This window comes from Triturus cristatus, chromosome 8 (genome assembly GCF_964204655.1).
Source record: "Triturus cristatus chromosome 8, aTriCri1.1, whole genome shotgun sequence".
NCBI classification, from domain to species: Eukaryota; Metazoa; Chordata; class Amphibia; order Caudata; family Salamandridae; genus Triturus; species Triturus cristatus.
Genome location: NC_140591.1, coordinates 1,093,530,849 through 1,093,553,029, shown reverse-complemented (window position 1 = coordinate 1,093,553,029; position 22,181 = coordinate 1,093,530,849). Strand labels below are relative to the sequence as shown.

General features: G+C 44.2%; 1 protein-coding gene across 1 annotated transcript in view; it reads right to left on the bottom strand.

Annotated features, from left to right (window-relative positions):
* Positions 1 to 22,181, bottom strand: part of GCC2 (GRIP and coiled-coil domain containing 2) — a 325,439-nt gene that overhangs the window by 242,804 nt on the left and 60,454 nt on the right. The window contains exons 3-4 of the mRNA XM_085622624.1: positions 16,493 to 16,577; positions 8,800 to 8,867 (exon numbers count right to left, since the gene is read on the bottom strand). Coding sequence (XP_085478750.1) covers positions 8,800 to 8,867; positions 16,493 to 16,577 — 153 coding nt within the window. The remainder of the gene's footprint in view (positions 1 to 8,799; positions 8,868 to 16,492; positions 16,578 to 22,181) is intronic.

The window sequence follows — 22,181 nt, the reverse complement described above, 5'->3', positions numbered from 1 at the left end:
GTCCAGTACTTCCTCTATGAACAGGAGGCACGGAGAGGCCTGTGTGTGCGTTTTGGGTAGGTTAGTGGAAAAGCCCAACTCAAACAGAGATGCTGTGGCATTCAGGTGGTGTGACACCAGCTGCAGTGCGCCTGACTTGAGCAGCCAATCGTTTAGGTAGGGAACACCGAGATACCACAACTTGACAGATGTACAATAACCACTCCTATACTTTTGCTGAAGACCATGGGTTCTAATGTCAGTTAAAATCGAAAGACTGCAAACTGCAAAACGCAGGTACCTCCAGTGGGAAGGTAGGATCGATATGGGGACATACACGTCCTGAAGGTTCGGATACACAATCCAGCCATCTGTTTGCAGCACAAAGGATCCTGAGCCAGGAACAGCATTTTGAACATCTCCATGAGAAAATAAAGGTTCAAGACACTGAAGTCCAGGATCTGATGCAGGCTGCCAATCTTCATGGGAACCTGGAAGTACCATGAGTTGTACAACTGCCTAATTTCCTGCTCTATTGCCAACTCCAAAGCAGCTTTATACAGAACAGCCACCACCTTACGTTGGAGAACCGGAGTGAGGTACTCTAAACTGAGGGATGTGGGCAGTGGATGGAGGGGAATAAGGGGATCTCTGTTGGGAAGGGCATACCCCTTTTTTACAACTTGCAGGACCCACAAGACAGTCATCATAACCTTCCAGGCCTGCAGAAAGAGGGGCACCCTTCCCACAATAGGCTGCATGATAGCTTAAGCAGAAACTAAAGCGGTTTCCCTGATGGAGTAGCGGAGGACAAAGAGGAGGTCTACTGGACCTCTCTCCATTTGGGTTTGCCTCATTCTCTGTTCTGCTTAAGGAATAGGTTAGGCTGTTGGACAGGCTGAAAGGGCTGGTGGGGTTGAAAGGGAAGCCAGTTGAATAGACCTGAATCTTCCAGTATTGCCTGTGAAGTCTCGAGGTGGAGACACTAGGCCTAGGAATTGGGGCCTTCTTAAACAACTCCCGGGCACAGTTTGCCTTTTTGCCATATAGGCAAGAGCCATCAAATGGTATGTCCATCACGCTGGCTCATACGTCATAAGAATCCACTAGACCACAGCCAGGCAGGTCTACTAAGGGCAACCAAAGAGCTCATGACCCTGGCGCAGAGGCCTGCCTCATTGGATTTGCCTGGTGGCATCCTAACAATCTCAGCAAGATTGCCCTTTGGGTGGTCAGACAGACTCCGCTTCACTATATTTGCTATCTCCCACAGATGATCTCAGAAAGCACGCCAGGAATGATTCATGAGGTGAAGGGGTCTACCATAACTGTGCGCAGTTATTGTGTGAGATACAGTAATACTGTACCAGAATAAGCATTCCCATGGGGCCTGGCAGCCTAGCGAAGGTTTGAGAGGGTGATGCTGCTGCAGACGAGAAGAGCGCCAAAGTGGGAAGCACTGAGAAGCACTGATTAGCCTTGAGGCACCAACTACCAAAGAGAACACAGAGAGGGGATTGGTCCAGAGGGCACCACTGTAGAATGTGATCTCCTTTCTGCAACTGGTTAGGTGTGCCTCCACTGATACAAGTCTGCCTCATTGATCTAACCTGCGCGAACGTGGTCCAGAGAGAGGCTGTGAGCATGGTCCATGCAGAAGAGCCAACAACGTGAGGGAAGGAGCACAAGCTACATCTGCCACACAGCTTGCAATGCAAAAACTAATGAGTAGGTGAACCACCGGGCCTGGGCCTGCACCAGCGAACAATTGAGTAATAAACACATAAGCATCTGCTGATCCACTCAGGACTTTTTAAAGAAGGGCTGAAACAGAAATTGAAGTGATTGCTCATTTAATGAATAAGACTATTTGAATCATCTGCATCTCTGCGTAATCTTTGCATAAATCCATAGCGTGTTGGGAATGGTAAACCCATAACTTCAACCACTGCAGGAAGGAGAGAGGGTACTGGGTTGTAGCATCTAATTCGGAGACACAACTTATATTGCAACCCTGTACTATTCACGGATTGTGTAGTATTTGGATCTGCTGTGACATTAAAACACTTTTTCCATAAAAGAAAAGCTTTGGGCTGAACATTACATTATTGGGTCTGTTGATTGGCTGCTGAGCTCAGAGCATTTACCTCCAAATTACCTCTTTGAAAAGTTTGTGCCTGCTTGTCCTTGTTACCGAGAGCCAAATGTGGAAACGGACTGTACTTGTACCAAATTATGACATTATGTACGTCTGACGTCTTTCTAAGTGATTCTAAAGCTTCCCATAAACATTCACTAGGAATGTTTTGAAATGCGGACTTTAGGTCCATGAAGAGCATGTGAAAGTTATTCATTTTTGAATTCCAAAATTTTTTCCAAAGTAGATTGAACCTAAACACTTGGTCAACGATGCTTAAATCAATGTTCTGACTAGATCTAAAATTACTAGGGACCAGAGTTTGACTGACTGAAGATTGGGACACTGAAGGGAAGTATTCCAGCTGAATTCCAGAAGATCTGGGGACATGTGCCTGCAATCGATGCTGTTCAAGCAATCTGAAAGTTCCTTACTAATCATTTGCAGTGACCGCTCTGTACCTCTGGATTGTATCTATTAGTTCCCCTGATGTCACTATAGATTTCTGAGTACCATGCTTCTCCTTTCTTATACAGTGTATGGCTTTGCTAATAAACGGCTCCTCTGTCTCAGCCCAAATGCCTATAACTAATTTACACTGAAACAAGATCATTGCACACAGACGTTCTATCTACCCTGGATTCTGCGATGCACTTCCCGATGTCTGCGCTTGTTTTTCCACACTACTTGTCCCCGATGTACTAAATAAAGGATCTTGTATCGGGCCTGGGAGAGTCTTATTGTGAGATTTGAGAACTACTACTATTACAAGGCTTATATGAGAGTTTAATGATTGTGTCTGGACCTTCAGTTTGTTTTATAGCAACACGCTTATGCTGGTGTCATCCAGTTGTATTTTAAGCAAGTTACAGATTTTACACTGCTAATGATCCTATTATCTACTGCATCTAAGCGATCTAGCTTAATAATAAAGCAATCACTACCAGCACAATTATCAAATATAATCAAGGGGATTGGGTGTTTTTTTTGAGGGGGGGGGGGGGGCAGTTGAGTGGTTGAACAGATCACAAGCATTTCATTTGAGGATAGTTCAAGATGTTTTATAAGAGAAAGTTCAACCATCTCTGAATCATCTCCTTTACCCACCGACTACACAACAGTTCACTGCCAGTTGCAACAGATGATAATTTCTATTAATTATTTTCACAATAAAATCAACGTCCCATTAGCAAGAAAAATATTTTTGCACCTGCTTGCGGAATTGCGTGGAATCACTCCTGTAAAAGAGCAGCTTCTCTCAAAGAAGATGCAATATGGGTAATACCTTAATTACTCTTTCCCCAAGTATTGTATCATTCTTAACAGAGCTATAGACTGTCCAGCCAATTTTTAACAGAAGATGCAGGCTGAAGGGCAATATAGGAGCCGTAGGTAGCAAACACAGTGAACATATGACAGATATCTATGTGTGTGTTTCCTATCACCTCTTAAGTCCCTGTATCTGTTACATGAACTGCCAGCAGACGTACTTGAAAGAAAGGGGTGTGCAGCAGTAAATCTCTGGCAACCAATCTTCATTATGCAGTGATAACACAAAAATGAAATATTCCACAATTCTAGACTTTTCCGGTCAACAGGGTAAACGGACCTCATGAGTGAGGGCCACACAGTACTTGAAACCATATGTCCAAGTATCATCAGCTAAACTATATAAACAATATTATTTTTATTTGTACAATAAAAAAAATTCTGCATATATGTATTTGTTTCATGTATACTCGTTTCTATATTTTTGTGTATTGTTTTGAAGGTCGAAATATAGAAACTGCTTAGGTAGTGATTCCCAGCATGCAATGAGGATTCTATGTCAGGACCACAGGTGAGAATTATGCATACTCTCTTCGCATTAATATTAACAGCAGTCATTTTCACAAAACATACCAAACTACTATTCCCATGAACCCTTGGGAATAGGAAAAATAGATCACAACAGTTTAAACCAATAGACAAACAGTTCAAATCAACAGCCAATCAGGACTCCACATGTTGCCATATAGTCCCTCAATAGAGTCCTAGGGTCCTCTTTCTTTGCTGCTCGCAGCCAAGTTAAGTTCCTTTTCCTTACATCGAGCTTGGTTTGCTCTTGCCGTTGCATGATTGTTATTGTGACAATCCTGATTTTTGCCCCACAGTTTTATTTTTCCTACTAGGACAACATGCTGCAGGACCGCTATGCACTTCCTTCGCAGCAGAGTTTCGGTGTGGCTTTGCAGTGCGCTCTTCTGCGTGCTAGGTGGCGCATCGCTGTCTGCGCCATGCGGTCTCTATCCCTCAGTTCGGGTTGAGATCGTGAGCAGAGTTTGGAGCCTGACAGCCTGGAGAGAAATTCCCCATCAGATCCTGGGGTGTGTAGCCCATGCAGGGACACTTAAAAGCAAATTGAACGCCTCTGTATAATTAGTGTGAGAGATGCCTCGGCGGTGGGTGTCAGTATTCCCCTCTTGTACCTTGGCTGTCCTGGTCTCCTGCCACAGTGCTGTTGGCTTAAGTGGTTTTTGAAGCAGCACGATAAACACGCAGGGACATGCCTCACAGGCTTGGTTCCCTTTATATTTTAAAGCAGTAGGGGAGAGTATGCCAGGGCTTAGATCCACAACAGTGAGGCATTGCTCACCTAAAATTTGTTTGGATGTCTCCCAACCCCTTTTTATAGCTGTATTGTGCAAGCCTGGCCCTATTAGGGGTTGTGTCGTCAATACTTTTACCACTTCCCCTACTGTAAGCGATATTGAGTCTTTTGATGACGCACTGTCATATGGCTGATAGGGACATTATCGACATCGCTAAGTTAGCATGAGTTCTGCGGCCATGATGCTGCTTTTGAGCACGTTAGCACAGGACTTTATTTTGCAGGACTGTTTATGCCTTTCACATGAGAATCGCCTGCTTTGGGAGTTCTCTGTCTGTTCCTGGAGTTTAGTCTGAACACTGTGAACAAGGTCAATAAACACTGCCCCTTGTTGTTCTGTTCTGGCCAGTCCCTAGCACCTAGACAAAACATGCTAAAACAGCTGCTGCTGCTGGAAACTCGTGCTCTGATATTATGGGGATGCATGTTTGGTTAAAAGACACTTGGATTGGGACCTTTCCAAGGAAAAGAGCCACGCAGTTCCTATGATGTAGATATACCATCTAGGCACTAAGGTGTGGGGTCTGCTGACAAAGCCCAGAGAACTTATATTATATAATAATACTGCTTGTTACCAAGGGGAGGGTGGTTGGGCCTTATAGTCCTTTATCCACTGTCGATACAAGATGACATCTCCCTTAACAATATTTGGACTTGCGATAATGCTAACTGTTTTAGGTCATGCATTTTGCTGCTGGTAGTGGCTCGTATACTGCATTATAGAACATCATAGTTAAAATAATATTTTAAACTATATCAGTGTTTCTGTCAATTCTCATTGTGGACAAGTACGAGTGAGTGAGCGAAAGGGTACGTCTTGTCAACGCGATTCCGGAGAGAGTCAGGAGTGTTGTGTTCTGGGTTGTTTAATCATTTGCATCTTTATGACTGTGTAGGAGAGAGAGTGAGACACTATAGCTAGTCGGTCCTGGGATTGTGGCTACTGAGGCGGTAGGAAGGCTTAGCCCCTATACACAAAGTCCCGTATCCCTGCGCAAAGTTCTGTGTCTGTGCAGAATCCCTGCAACAGCACAGGGAGATATCCTCGAATACCTGCTTTTTGATGATGACTTTTACGAGGCAGTGGATACCTCAATATATAAGGCAGTAGCGGAGGCCATGGGGCCTAAGCAACAGATGATCTCCCAGCAGCTAGCGTGTGAATGCGCCAGGTTAACTAGTCTGGCCAATCCACCCACTGGCACCCAGGCCCACGTCCAACCTTCTGAGAAGAGTGAGGCACCAGCCAAGGCCCGCAAACATGAGGGGGTAAATCAGGACGTCTTCGAGTGTCTTAAGCATGAATCAGGACCACCTCCCCATCCATCTCCTGAGAATCCACTGAACCCATTTCCCCACCCCCAATTACCCAGACCCATGTGAACCTCATCGAGATACCAATAAGGACATGGGCCCATCAAGACAATGGCTCCCTTCCTCCCTCACACCCTCCGCTGAACCCTCTACCGCCACCGTTCGGTCAGACCTAATGGATCAGGATGACATCATCGATCCCAGGTCGGCAGAGTGGGTCCCTTCTGAGAAGGTCACTTCTTGTGTGGCAGCGCGCATCCGGAAACCTCTGGAGCAGGAGGCTTGTAACCGCCTGTGTGCAAAGTACCCCCGTACCTCTCGACGGGAAGGTGTCTTTGACCCCGGAGCTTGATCCTACCATGGCCACTTTCCTGGCCAAATTTATCAAGGACTCAAAGAAGAGGATTGAGAGGTCCTGGCGCTCGTGCCAGGATAAACTCCTGGATGCTCTTGGCCGCTTGAAGAACATTTTTGGGGGAACAGCCTAAACCACGCAGTCAAAACAATGCGCGTATTGAAAACACAGGTGGAACCACGTGCCTCTAAACTATGTGTATAACTTTACCACGCATATTTGTGGTTAAGACGTATGCGGTAGTTAGCGCTCTGGACACTGGCGGATGGTCGGACTGGACAGAGGGTCGGAGGTGACTTCCTGCCCGGACGACAAATGGATGGACGGAGTGGTATGGTGAGTGCGATTATTTTACTATTACATTTAAATTGTAGGGAGGCCGGTTTGGGGAGGGGTCGAGTTCTGAGTTGAAGGATGTAGGACTTAGGTTGGGGTGGTGTTAGGGCTCAGGGTGGGGAGTGGAGACGGGGTTGAGTTCTGGGGTGAAGGTTTTAGGGCTCAGGGTGGGAGGGTTGCGGTTGAGTTCTGGAGTCCAGAAGTTGGGACTTACAGCAGGAAGGGGTCAGGGTTGAGTTCTGGGGTGAAGGTTTTAGGGCTCAGGACGAGGAGGGACGGGGTCGAGTTTTGGGGTGAAGGATTTAGGGCTCAGGACCGGGGGGTCAGGGTCAAGTTCAAGTCTGAAGGACAGGTTTTAGGGCCTGGGGTGTTTTAAAGGCTGGGGTGGGGTTAGTATTTTGAGCTGGGGTCAGCTTTTAGGATACAGGGTGCGGTGGCTGCGGGCTAGGGCAGAATCTTAACCATGCATGGTTGGGAGATTGCGCGGTTGCAACATACAACCACCTTTTTGACATGGCCGAGGATGCCAGATCCTTGGGTGCTTTCATCTCCCCCGAGGTACTTTCTGGCCGAGCACAGTGTGACATTATTTTTCTTGGTAATGCCAACTGTGCCTTGTCGGTGGAGCGCCAATGTTCTTTACTTATCAAAGTCAACCCCAGGCTGTTGGATTTGGTGATTTCTGAGGCTGGTGCATTTGCTTAAGAGGACCTCTTCGGAAAGCATTTCATAAAAGAATTGGGGAAATTTGTTAAACACTTTTACATCGCTAGATAAGGCCCAGTCTTAGATCAAGTGGGTCTTTCACCCCCAGATTTTCCAGGGGCAAGGCGAGGTTGTGGCCGCTCGTCTGCCCGTGTTGCTTCACAGTATGCTTGAGGGCAAGGCTCCAAGTGCAGCATCTAAAAGGACAACAACCGTTATGCCACCTGTTACCCTAACTGAGGTCAGTGCTTCAAGGGCAGAGGATCCAACTCCATACCAATTCCGCTAAGTTCCATTCCTTCATCACCACCGAAATCGAAGGTTTAGTTAGCGCTCTATTACCTTCAATGCTTCGATCCTGCAAACCATTCAGGGGTTTCGGATAGAGTTCTATGGTTCCCCCACACAGACCATACTTCCCAGACCCATTCAGTTTTACGTGCAAAAGGGGGGTTCATGGATAGGGAGAATTCTTCCCTTCTCACGGAAGGGGCAATTTGTTTCACGGTCCCCCATCCGTGGGGGTTAATCAGCAATATCTTTTTGGTAGGCAAGCCCGATGGCGGTCAGTGTTCTGTGACAATTTTTCGCGAGTTCAACGAGTGACTCATAGCACCATTTTCCATAACGGAGGGTAGCCATCTTCTATGTGACCTCCTGTGGCCGTCCGATTAAATGGTTCGGTTGGACCTAAAGGACGACTTCCTATCCATTCCAATTGCCCCCTCTTACACCCCCACCAGGTAGTTTCTTCAGTTTGCCTGGTGCAGCTAAACGCAATAGTTTTCTTCTCTGCCCTTCAGACTTTCCAATGCCCCCTGGAGCTTCACAAAGGTCCTCAAGCCTCCCGTGGAATACCTTCAGGCTCAAGGGGTTTGTCTCATCGTCTACTTAGAAGACATGCTCCTTCTAGCCCAGTGCAAGCTACATTTGGCGGTCAACTTGTTGCAGGATCTTGGGTTGGTCATCAGCTACTAGAATTGAAATTTACGATACCAAAGCTAGAACATTTTTTGTTTAGTTGGAGTACACAGAAATATTGTGGCTTAATATGTATCCTGGTTTAAAATTGAATCAACTGTTGAGTCTGAACGAGGGATCACAAATGAAAAATAGCGACATATATAGGATACACATTACCAGTTGCATCTTTAATTTCGTACACAGAAGTAAAACCACACATCTACATACAAACTTGGAATAAGAAAAATCATGTTGTTACTTGGGACTTTACTGAACATATAAACTAAGCCTAAGTGGCTTGCAGGCAATGTGCGGTTTCTGTACAAATACTTACTAATAGATAAACAAATGTTTTCTCACCTGAATCACATCGTCGGTTCCGTCCTTGGGCGTTTTTGACTTTAGTTCTTCAACTTCTTTTTCTAACTCTAGAAGAGAAATTGGTAGAGATCAGACTAGACTAATCTGCCATATTGTAAAGTGACTAGATTTTAATAAGACCTTAATAATAACTGGATGTTGACGCAGTGTTTCAAACTTATCTTCTGCTTAAATTTAAACCTGCCAAGATAAGGAAGTTGGGCTCAAATGTTCCAGGAATGGGGACATGCAGAAATAGCAGGTTTACACTCCAGTGAACGGTTTCAGCTGTACATGCAACTCAGTGTGTTGATCTTATAGATTTAAAAATAATTTACACTGTATTTAAGTAATTCTGCTTGTTACCTTCACTTCAGGATCCAATGTACACAGGATGGTAAATGTAAAACGAAAAGTTACATATTTTAGAGAGTGATATTTCTGATGGACACTATTTTCCATCACATTCTTGCTCTTAGAAATATCCACATTCATCAGAATCAAACAAATGGCTTTATCAGCAGAGACATCATCACTGGAAGATAGGTTGCAGCCTCATAAAGGTAGGCTGAATTTGGTCACATGCTTTCAATTGAGAAATGCTCTGTACCCTTTCTAGATGTGGACAGGATGACCTTTCCTTCCAATGTAGCTAGAATCAGTTAGATGAATGATACCCGCCGCTTTAAAACTAGGGAAGACATTCTCCTGAAAGCACGGAGTATGCAAAAGAATGTTGGGTTCCTGACCGGATAGAAAACTGCTTCTGGCAAAATGGCCTTGCTAAGCCAATCATCTCAGTAGGGAAAGAATCAAGCTCCCTGCCTAAAGAGATGCATAGCAACCGCTGCCATGACTTATCCTCCCATTACCTACTGCAGATTAGTTTTGTGTTACCTTCACACAGGTTTGTGAAAGTATGCATCTTGGAGGTCTGTGAGAACAACCAGTCTTGTGGTTCCAGCACCTGCAGAATATGGGCCTGGGTCACAAAATTCTTCCAGAGAAAAAAGAAATTAAAAATCATAGATTTAATATTTAACAGATACATCACCTTTTTTGGGCATCAGCAAATACTTTGAATAAACTGCTATGTCCTTTTAGGTGGAAATAACTATTTTAAAGTCCCCTTTTTGCAATCAATAAAGGCACTTGCTCAACAGGCCAAGCTGAATCTGCAGTTTTGCTAATTGTTTATGCATAAAATGTGTATAAAAATCCCCGGTATTGAGGAATCAGGGGTGACCTCATTTTCCTCCCAAGACTCTGTCTGATTTACCGGAGACTTTTTCTACTCCTTAGGATGCTGTCAGATCTCTTCATAAGTCTGACACTTCAATTTTTGGGGGTGTCTTTTCTGCTTAGGTGGGATTTAAAAGATTTCTGATTTTGTACTTTGTATCTGAGCTTTCATGGTATTTAAAGCATTCTCTGTATCACTAATATTAAGACGTTTGTATTAAAACTCTAACTTTCATTTGATCTAGAACTCAATTACTGAGTGGTTCCAGTTGACTTTACTCTGCTAAATTATTAGGTTTAATGTTGTGGAGGGTGGTAATTCAACGCAAAAAAAAAAAAAAATGTGTTTAATGAATTGTTGGGGTTTGGGCTCCCACAGAAGATATCCTCGTATTTCCTCATATTTCTCGATTTGGTGATGGTACCAGACCCTTCATGTGTGGGAACCTCTAATCGCCGCCACCTGTCAATGACAGAAGCAGTGTACAAAAAGGAGTTTGCGATCGGTTCCACAAGTCAATGGGTTCAGTTGACTTGATGGCAGTGGGGGCCTTACATATAGAGGTCCAATTCTAAACCAACTGAATCAGGCTGATGACTTGCATAGCGTAATGTTGGCAGGTGAGGAAATGGGCAATGAAGCATAGCTCATATCTGGGGCAGCCAGAAAGTCACCATTCTGCACAGTGCCTCATTTATTTGAAGAGCTCTTGCTGAGTCAGAGGGAAAAGCTAAATCATGTGGCATGCTTCAGCGTAATTGCCCGCCCAAGTTAAAACAAAAAAAACTGCTATCTGCCATCTTAAAAGAGCCTCTTCCTGCTACAACTCTGCTTCAAGATTTCAGTCTTATTTCATTGTCCATGCAGATTAAGACTTCGGTGTGAGGTTCCTCTTGGTGCAAAAAGCCACCTATGTGGGTTGCTACAGTACCAAAACCGGATTAGAAAACAGTTTTCTAATCAGCTTGGAAGGAACTAGTATTTACCCTCATTGATAAAAGGCCACTACCAGTCACAGCCATTGTCTCTTCCCTCTCAAATGTCACACATATATTTTATTATTGCTCCTTCTTGGAATATTCCCAGACACATCCTCTGTAAAGTACACTGCGCCATGCTTTTAATGAGTACTGGGATCGGCAGTGTCTTTCAAATACAATAGTACTGTTCTCTCTGGGGCTACCATCTTTACTTCCTCAACTAACAGTTGGCGTGCTAGTTGAAGTACCTCAGGTCAGGTACAAGCAAGAATGGGAGAAAGGAATCTTATTTGCTGAAAACTCAGCTGTGGATCTTGTCACCAGGGTTTGATTCAATGTCACCAAAATGGCCACACGTCTTGGACAGTGCGATTGGATCCCTGCTGTCAGGGTCCACATGACCTTGTAGGTATCTAATTTCACCTCCTAGCAGAAATATTTGGCTCACCTTCTCTGCCCTGTCTCACCTAAAAAAAAAAAACACGTGGCACCTCACAGATGAGGCACAATGAGGCTGAAACCGTTCTGGCATCGTTTGTATATAGATTTGGCCTGATAACGGTCAGGCTTACCTTTGTCCAGAAGAGAACTTAATTTTATTATAGGTACATCTAAGCAATCTCAATTTGTGCAGAATCTGGCACCACACTGAAGCAGGCCAGCCCTGTTGGCCACAGAATGGGAACTCACCCACTGTTTTGCCTCACCGACTGGGGTCTCTTAGATGCATATGAGACTTAGGAGCTCTCACCTATACATTATATATATATATATATATAAGACTGCAGTGGCTTCATACCATCTCTCAAAATGTTGGCTTAATTACTTTGCTGTAAAAGTCAGTGTATGTTTGTATAGTGAAAAGCTGATCACTGAAAAAAATCAAGTGCACCAGTGACATTCCTGTTTTGTCGCCCCACAAAAACTGCTGGAGTCCACTGACCTGATAGCAGGCCTGCACTTCACCAGAAATGGGGATGACGCATGTTCCCTTGTGTCAGACTTCCGTTTGAATGAAATCTGAGATGGACCCCTCAACTCATAACTTAGTCATGACCTAAGTGGGGTACTGTTCTAGTTATTTTACTATGCTTTCCTACTGCGTGAGCCCCAAGTGCCTAAAATAATACGCAACTCGGGAGCTGTAGGCCTGAAGGAAAAAAAGTAAAGGAATGCAAGCACTTCTTGAAGCTTCAAGGGCTATGCAGGTATTCCGCTTCATAACAGTAATTACAAAGCTGGAGAGCAGATAATAGTGTCTGAAGTATACCCTGTTTTAAATGACAAAGTTTGTTTGTAAAAATCCAAACTGCAGCCCTTCTTAGCAATAACCAGTATTGCTGGATAAAACTAAAAAGAAATCATATGATGCTGACTTACAACAAAGGGCTGAGTACATTTTCTGAAATGATTGGGCGAACAATTTGGCAAAAAGGTACAGAAGCCACAGAACATCACTCAAGCGGAGCAATTTAAACTTTTGCTAACCCCTCCACTGCACCTTCCTGAATGGACACCAATACGATGAAAGCCTGCTCTGCCTGGGCCTCCAAATAATACTTGCTTGTCGAAAAACACTCTACAACACAGAAAGATAGAAACAAACTAAAGAGGTCACCCATTGTGCACACCAACTAAGCAAAAGCCGGTGGGGACAATTTCTACAGGATGGATGTTTCTAGATATTTTTTAAACATTTTTTAAAAAAAATATAACGGAGGATCATACCGGTCAGTTTGGAGACATCAGATAAAGTATTGGATTCTTTTCCTGGTAAGATTTTTCTTAAGAAAATTCTGAAAGTAACTTTGTTCACTGGACCTAATCCACCATCTCTGTTCAATAGAATGCCAGTTAAGTCTGATGTTTCTATGCCCAAATTTTCTGAAACTTCCTGTGGTGGTTTCACCATTTTAACTACTTCCACCTCAAAGACTTGAATTAAGTTTTGTAGAAGATCATGTTAATAGATGCTTGTTTTAGCTATGATTGAGTTGGGCTCATTTTGTGCCCTTATCCTTGATCATTTTAATACAAATGGTTTGCTGTTAGCAGCTAAACATATTTTTTTTTTATCACTTTAATAAACTTTCCTTTGGCAATAATTCTTTACTTCCTTATTCCTTAACTGCATTGGTGTTTGATGTGCTGTGGATGTGGACACACGTAATACTTATTGGAAACAACTCTTCATCTTCACCCACTCATTTAAATGATTAGACAAAGATGTTTGAGGGATCTTTGGTTTACCTATGGAGAGCTACCGCACGGTTGTGAATGCTCAGTAATAGCACACAAATTATTTTCGACAGCTCTGCCTGCCAAGAGGATTAAGATTTGAAAACAATGTATAATACGTATTTAAGTTGCTTAAAAGGCTCTCTGGAAACTTGCATCTCTTAAGTTGAATCAACATACATGTTGCACCCCTGGCAGAATTCACAAGCTGACCATAGAATCAATCAACGAATCAAGCAATCGGTCTTGTTAAGCGCCACTTCTCATCTCTAAGGGTATCCAGGTGCTGAGGTGATGGTGGGCTCAGTCGAAGAGCCATGTCTTGAGTTCCCTTCTGAAATGTGCTATGGAAGGTGATCGTAGATGGAAGGGCAGGTTGTTCCAAGCTTTCTCGTAGAAGGCACGCCCTCCACTGTGGCTGCGGCGAATGTGGGGGAGGGGTAGAGCCAGGGTCAGGGAGGTGGAGCGCAACAGTCTGGCAATTTGGTGGAAGTTCACGTGGTGGTTGATGTAGGTTGTTCCTGGGTCATGTAGAGCTCTGTAGGCGGCGTGAGTCAGAAGCTTGAACTGACATAACTCCTGAATGGGTAACAAGTGGAGGTTCCTGAAGTGGGAGGTGATGCAGGTGTTTTTGGGGAGGTAGAGGATGAGTCTGGCCACTGTGTTTTGAATGGTCTGGAGTCTTTTAGGAGTTGGGTGGTGATTCCAGCGTAGAGAGAGTCTCCAAAGCAGAAGCGGCGGGTAAAAAGGGCTTGGGTGACGGTTTTCCTGAGGTTGACTGGGATCCACTTGAAGATTCTTCAGAGCATGCTGTGGATGTGGAAACATGAGGAAGCGAATGCATTAACTTGGTGCTTAATTGTGAGTTTGCTGTCAAGGACTGTACTGAGGTTGCGGGCGTGATCTGGGGGGGTGTGGGTCCTAGCTCGGAGGGCCACCAGCTATCGTCCCACTGGGAGGTCTTCTTCCCGAAGGTCAGCACTTCGGTCTTGTCTGAGTTGAGCTGTAAACAGTTGGTCCTCATCCAGTTGGCGACGCTGGTAATGGCATCGCCAAAGTTTGTTCGAGGAGGGGGGGGGGGGGGGACGGGCTACTAGACAGCCCGGCAGCAAGATGGCCACCATTTGGTGAGGCTCTGCAGGCGGGGCAGAATATCCGCAAGTTATTTGGCATCTATTGCCAGCAGCATCGCCTGAAATGGTAATGAGGGGAAACCTGTAGAGCTTGACTGCTGAATCGGGGCTAATTTGGAGGCTGGCAGAGCTCCAGCAACGAACTACGCCCAGGTCAGACGGTGCGGCCTAGATAAGATGTGTGGCAGCACTTATCTTGAGTGCGGACCGGTGATGGTCGTCGTCGTCGTTGTTGACGCTGTGCGTCAACTGAGTTAGGGGACAAGTCGTCAGCGTATTTCGGAACCGAGGGGCGCCTGCCGTGCAGAAAAGATGAGCTCCGTATGGCAGGTAAGCTTGCCCTGGCTGTGTCCACTCCGGGAGAGTAAGAAGTGGCGGACGGCCAGACCCCTGCGGCGCTCTCGGACTGGCTGCCTTGCCTTCGAGGCCTGCTTGATTGAGGGGACTCGGACCGTGTAGCAACGCCTGGAGAGCCCCTGGCAGACTGACATACTTGGATGGAACCGCGGTGAGCTGCAGCATGGCCCAGTGACTCTGAGGCCTTTGCGCGCGGGGGAGGAGTTCGGAGACTCGCGAGATCAGCGGCCTGGACAGAGGCCGGCTTACCCCCCTATTGCCTGCCTCGCTGTGGCGCAGAGCTTCCCCTGGCTGGGTAGTGCAATCAAAACCTTGAAAATCTCCCACAACGGGACTCGGAGTGGGCTTTGAGGTGTTGAGACAGCCACTAACACCGCAAGGTCAGAGCGCCAACAAGCAGGAACCGGACCACATCGCACCAAACATGCACATACGGAAGAAGCGCTACTCACGGCACGTACCAGTGACACTAAACTCTCATTCATACTGGTGAGCAGCGTGGGTCTCTAGGTGGCGTAAAAAAGGGGGGCTCAACATTGCAATCAACTGAGGAAGATGAAGTCAGTGCCTGAATTCTAAGCTTTATACCGTCTGACGCACAGATATCCTGCCAACTGTCTGGAGGCGAGGTGGGACTTTATGGACATGTGGCCTCAGCAAGCAGTGAAAACAAACTGATCCCCAGTTGCATATGTGACAGTGCCATTGCCCCCCCCCCCCCCCCCCCCACAGGAGTTGCCCATGGCTTGTGGGCACGCATTGAGGCCGTGAGGGGCTTGGCCCAGACAGACGGCCCCTCTGCTCGGGGCGATTGATAATCTTACAGCCAACTCTGCCCCGTGTGCACAGGCCCCGAAGGGGCAGGGGCAGTGCCAGGTGAGGACCAAGGACGCATCAGCCAGCATGGGGAAAGCTGATGCCAAGCAGGCAAAACTAACTTTTGAACAACGCAAGCCACCTGGGGCCCCACCATGGAGGGTAAATAGACTCTTTTATGATAGATTTGACCATCATAAAGATAAAGGGCCTTCTGCAGCTCTACATGAGGTCAAACGTGGCGACTGAGACGCTTACTCACTCCCAGGCCTTAAGCAGTGAGGTAGAGTATGGGGATCAGTAACAGACCGATCTGGTTGGGCCATGGCAGTCTTAACATTCAATATTGGAAGCCGGTCACCCTCCCTCCTTATCCTTCCCTGCTCTTTCATTCCCTTCTTGCCCTCTTCTAACTCAACACGCAAATGGCTGGTTCTCTTATACTTCTGCATCGCACTTCGCAGTAATGCCATGTATTCTTCACAATAACAACCGCCATCTGTGCTCCAAAGCGGGCGAGACCAAGAGCACGAGTCATGTGATAAGTTTGTAGACCTAATGTACTGAGCCCTGCTGATCAGCTGGTCTTTGTTAAATGGCAATGCAAGGATGCCTGTAATTTAATTACTTGAAAATGCTGAATAAAAAGTTGCGTAGGATATGATGCTGAGGCCATGAGTTCTGCCGCGAGTTCCGACTGATTTGTAATATGGAGCTCGAAAGAATGGGAATCAAATGTTATGCTGCAGATGACCAGAGTGTAAAAATTATGATTCAAGCAATATTCCGTCTTAGTTACCAGTGACTTCAAAAGATATACAGCACACATCTGAAAGGTTTGGCACAGGATTCTTTTTATTTTAATCAATTAAATGTAAGAGAAATTATTCAACAAACCACAAAGAGACAATTAAATTATACATTACCTGTACATCTGGACTTCACTTTCTGTAGGATAATCACCTGTTTCTTAGCAAATTTGATTAGATCTTCCTTAGGAAGAGTATCCAGCTATAAAACAAGGAAATGTGGTCTCAAACTTTAGTCTACATGAGGTATTCAACCACATAGTGCGGAAAATTTGTGCATAAAAAGTGTTCCATTTACTGTTAGATCCTCATTGAATGGTAAACTATAAAACAAATGTACATGAAGCATTACAGTTAACTTGTCATAAGATGAAATATCCATTAATGGTTTAACTTCACAGGTATTACTTTCCTGTATAATGAAAAGATCATAAGCTTACATTTCTAGACTTAAATCTCAGCCAAAATATATTAAACTGAAATTTGATTACTTTGCTCAGAATGAAACCCCTTTTTTTGGTTGAGGTCCCCCTGACCCTCCCATCAGCATTTCCTTCCATCTGTTTTTCTCACTTGCAGGTTAGCAGATGAAGTGGTGTGGCTAAATAAGAAAAGTTGGGGGCTGCACAACCCTTCATACAGCCCTGTACCCACTGCCAGTTTTTTCTATTACTTTTCTTTTTCAATGTGTATTCTTTTCTTGCTTTCCACATCGGTATTTATTCTGCTTTTGCTAGTATTATTTATGTCTTTATGTCATCTACTGCAGTAACTAGGCATTTAAAATGCAATGTTGTGGTTTTCATGTCACAATATGGAATATTTGCATCACTATTGTACGTTTGATACTTATTTTTACTTTAGAATTGCCTATTTCCTTAATATTACATATTTTGGCAGGTCCAGATAGGTATTCAATAAAAATGTTTGGTTAAGCACCAACTCGTGATGCAAGTAATTTGGGAGTGATGTTGAGGACTGATGAGAAGTTCTTGAACAAACCTATTCCCTTCCTTCGCAGTAGAGTAACCATGCCTACGGTGGATCCTGGATATCCTGCTGTTTGCTCAGTTGTAATCCTTTGCCATAGTCAGTATGGTTTTTAAATTTCAATATAACACAACAAACACTTGGCATATTGCATTGTCGGTAACAGAGTCCTTCATTTCATATCACATACAAAGACACAGATTTGCATGACATTTCATAAATTGCGTTTCCCCATCATACTGCAGGCTAAATTGTTTTAAATGTTCCCACAAGGGCCCCGCAATCATCCTATATTTTGTTATGCAGCATCCCATTTTGAATATAGTTTCTTCCAATTTAGAACAGGAGGTGATGCCCCACAACCATTCTCCTAGTATGGGGGTCACCTCAGTTCTACAGTGACATGCAAATCTATCTTCTGGCTGCTGAAATGGCTAATACTATTAAGATTCTGTAGCTCCTGGAACCTTACCGTCCCTCAATTATCTCAAGAATCACCATTCTGTAATCGAACACAATGGGTAGGCCCACTTCTCTCTCCAGTGTTTGATGTATTCACCTCCAGTACTGGGCAATTGCTGGACATTTCCCATATAGTATGGTGAAATGCAGGGCTTTAAGCGGGATGAAAAAACTAGGGGGGTCTCTCAAAGGGTGTGGCCAATGTAATTAAGGGCGGGTCTTAAAAACACATACACTAAAAATCTGTGCTTAGCATAGTGTGCCGCCTGACTTGCATTTTGCAGTTTCTGTCTGCAACCAGATATATGATACAACAAGTAACATCATACCTAAAAGTGTGGACTATTGACTTTGTCAATGGTTGTTAGTTACAGAAGATAAATAAGCAGCAACTATGGCTTGTATATAATATTGTAAAAGCTTGCATTTAAAGCCCTGGTGACACCACGCCAATGTTGCTGCTCCGGAGTCTCAAAAAGAGAAGGGAAATCCAGTGAGAAAAGGACTCTTTAAAGGACTTCCCTTCCCCTACAACACTCACCTGGCATGATGTCATGACGTAACTTCTCCACTAGTGAGAACTGGGCAGTGTAAGCACGTGCACATCCAGGTGCCTGCTGTCACTGCAGTCTGGAAAAAAACAGACCGCTTGTGCCAGGGCACAAAACAGAGCCCGATAGAGACCGGTTTCGAGGCCTCCTTTAAAAGACTGCTGGTGCTCAGCACCGGTGAGACCCAGCCCACTTAAAGCCCTGGTGAAATTAACTGGAGTGTTTTACCAACACCAGCAGTTTGGGTTGTGGGCCCTACCCATCTGTGCAAGCCTTGTCAGGCTGCAGTAAACTATGAAAGTATTTGAATTGGATGAGTCTGAGGCATGAGAGAATAGCAAGAGTGGAAGAGGTAATTTTTGCCCCTGTACACTCTTCTTCTAGCTTCCCACTCTCCTGGTTCCATTTATCCCATAGATCTTTTAGGAGATGTGGTATGTTATGTACGAAGGATTGTAAATTCTGGAAAATCTATTTCTGCGGATATTGCCCGTGGTCAACTTTTGTTCCAAGGGGTTAAACTCTGAATCAGCTCTAGAGCATTGCATAACTTCATATATTGGAAAAATTGTGATTTGTGTAGTCAGAATTCTGTGGACAGTTCTTCAATTAATTTGACATGGCTGAAAGTCCACAAGTCTCCTGGATTTTATATACCTATTGGGTCCGATGTCTGAGATCCATTCAGTTTTGCTATGAGGGAAGAGACATGTACCAAGCTACAAAGGAGTTTTATTGTTAGTGCTCCAGAATACTTAATGTATTTTAAGGTGTCCTGCCAACACATAAGAGGTGTCTTTGTGACGGGTGGTATTGCTCAAGAGATAAACTGCTCCATATAATATGCAGTGTAGGCTGGGATTTTCTATGAGGTCTAGTTGTAACTTCATAGTGGAGTAATTTCTACACAAAATAGTCAATTGTTCTTAGGGATTAAGTGGGAAGTCCTGTAGTACAAAAGGCAGATGTTACCAACACTGTCAGATGGAGCTATAAGCATTTTTTTTTTAAAAGAGGTAATCAGAACTTCGCCAGCCCATACAAATTTGCTAATTGAGAATTGCACTTTAGTAAAAAAATAAATGGGGGTGGAATTGGATGCTGTTAGTTCTAGAGGGTGCATAGAGAGTGGGTAGTGAAATTATTTTAAGAAGTCCTCTCTGTCAAGTATTACTTTGTGTTTTCAAGCGGTAGGGCGATAATCAGGTCTTCGCATGCAAATCTGATGCCACATCCATGCCCAATTATTCAAAATGGTCTCCTGAAAAACTCAACTGGGAATTACCTGGACATTTTGTCTCACTCAATCTGTGAGGAGTTCTATAAATAAGGTAAATAAATAAGTGGAAAGCGGGAAGCCCTGACGAGTCTCTCTTTAAATGGGAAAAGAGAGGGAAAGGGCTCCGCTAATTCAGACTTGTGGCATTGAGTCATGCAGAGGACCATCATATATTTAAGACAATCATTGACAAACCGAATAGTACCGAAAATGTGTGTTGAGGTCCGTGAAAGAAGTGATAAGGCTGGGTTTAAGGCAGTGCAACCATTGACACTGCATCTGACAGTGAGCTCGAGGAACGCGGTCTTTTAAAAAAAAAGTATTGCTGTATAAAAGCACCTTCCTCAAAGTTCCTAGTACATCCAGCAATGCTCTGACAACAATAAAAATATCACGATAACTCTGGTGATTAATGTATCTGCTGGCGAGAGATCACAGTTATGTCAAATGTTCCTTGTGAGAGGATTAATATGCCTGCTGCAAGGGTGGTGTACTATTCTGATCCCACAAATGTGTGTTATGTAGATAGCTCAGTGGGTTACTGTTTTTTTTCAAAAAGATATTTTTGTTCCTTTCACTCCTCTAGTTACAACCCTAATATAGCACAGTGAGCTATGAACGGTCATCAAGGAGCGACACGCAAACTGCAAGCACCAGGTTAAACAAATACATTATCTGCAGCCTTTCATTATCCTAATATTAGTAAAAAGGCTTGGTTAGAAATTGATTTATATTGAAAAAGGCAACCCCTAACACTGTTACTTTTGAAATCCTGAGTCTCTGCCTCTCGAAACCAAGAAAGAGCGCCTACCAGCATGGATGACATGTGAGTTGTACACCCTGTAGTCCCCATCGTTTTATGTCAAATTTCATATACAGTGATTTACACAATTAGGATTCATTGTCTCTGCATGTGTGGGTGATGTAAAGTGCTGTGACAGACTGCACTGGTATGAGCAGGGCTATTAAACAAATGAAAAACGTGTGAGAAGGGAACTATTGGAAAGCTATAGTGCAGGAACCCATGGAAAAAGCCATTGGAAGGTGCCAGAGTATCGCACAAAACACTAGATGTACTAAAGCCAGTGCTGGTGGGCCGTTGTTGTTTCAGTGGAACATGTTCACCTATTTTATTGTTGACAGCACACACCCACCAAATAGTGTAAAACCTAGGTTTTGTCCTATGAAAGATGTAGTGTAAATAATGTAGTGGGTTTCCGATCTGTTTGTAGCTTTCAGGAAAGCAATAATCTGTGTTGTCTAGGGTTTTATGGCATGGTGCTACTGCATGCATTGCACATACACAGGCTAATGATCATTGAATACAGTTGTGTAGGCTACACCTTTTGGTTTGCCAATGCATGTTATTATTAAAAGAGTTTGGTACTCTGATTCGATGACTAAACAGAAAGATCAATAGACATTCACTAGAGGGTCACATTAACCAAAAGCTAACAGTGCTTTAATAGAAGAACCTCGTCATCAATTTTTGTTTAACATCACCACAGATTGTGTGTGCACCTCCTCCCTGCAGGTCTGTGTAAAGGGTTATGTTACAGCCTCAAAAACTAGAGCATAGGAGGGGCACAAGCAGGCTCCATGAGGGAAGTAATCTGTATTAATCTTCCTTTCCTATAAAACGCTCTCGCTTTGAAGTCACAGAAAGAAAAGTAACCAACAAGCTCCCTGGAAGCTAGAGCCTGAATTTTGACCTTTGTGTTTAAACGCACAGCAAATGTTTCAAGATAAAAACAAAATTTAAAGGTCTGCTTACAGAAAGTGAGAAGTATGAAAGGATACAGTAAACAAGGTTTGGGTAAGGGTAGGGATGAACTCAATCTGGACAACCTAAAAAAATACAGCCGGCAAATAGAAAGCAAGGAAATGTGAGTTACAAACCACAAAGTCAATGGTAAGCAATGGGAGTAAAGCATTCCCAGGGAAACTTTCTGAATGCACCCATGATGTCTTCAGCAAACCAGAAAGCTGTGCTGTCTGGTAGGCTTCAATCTAAAAAGAGTGAATACTTCAACTTTCTGTCCCGGGGTTATGACGCTCCCCAGAGACAGAAGTATTTTTCCTAGTTTTATAATACATACATGTTCTAATGCCTCGATCACCTTGTAATGTAAGCTACTAAACTTTAAACAAGCATTGTCAAAGCCAATAGGTCTCACCTATGCAAGAGCTATTGGCTTTGCCAACATGTTTTAGCCATGTTGCACATAAGCGTAGCTGCTGTTCAGCACAGCTAAACATTAGTGACGTAGAGGAGAGTGCCATAGAGTGGAGTGGCATGTCGGACTGTTATTGAATAGAGTGTTGTAGAGCAGAGAGGGGTAGAGTGGTGCAGAGTTACGTGGAGGGGCATAGAGTGAAGTAGTGTGTCAAGGTACAGAGTGTTGTTGACTGTTATAAAGTGGCAGGGCATAAAGTGGAGAGGCGTGGAGTGGAGTAGACTAGAGTGGCATAGAGAAGAGAAGCTTAAGGATGGTAGACCTCAAAGCTCTGGACTGGGAGTAAG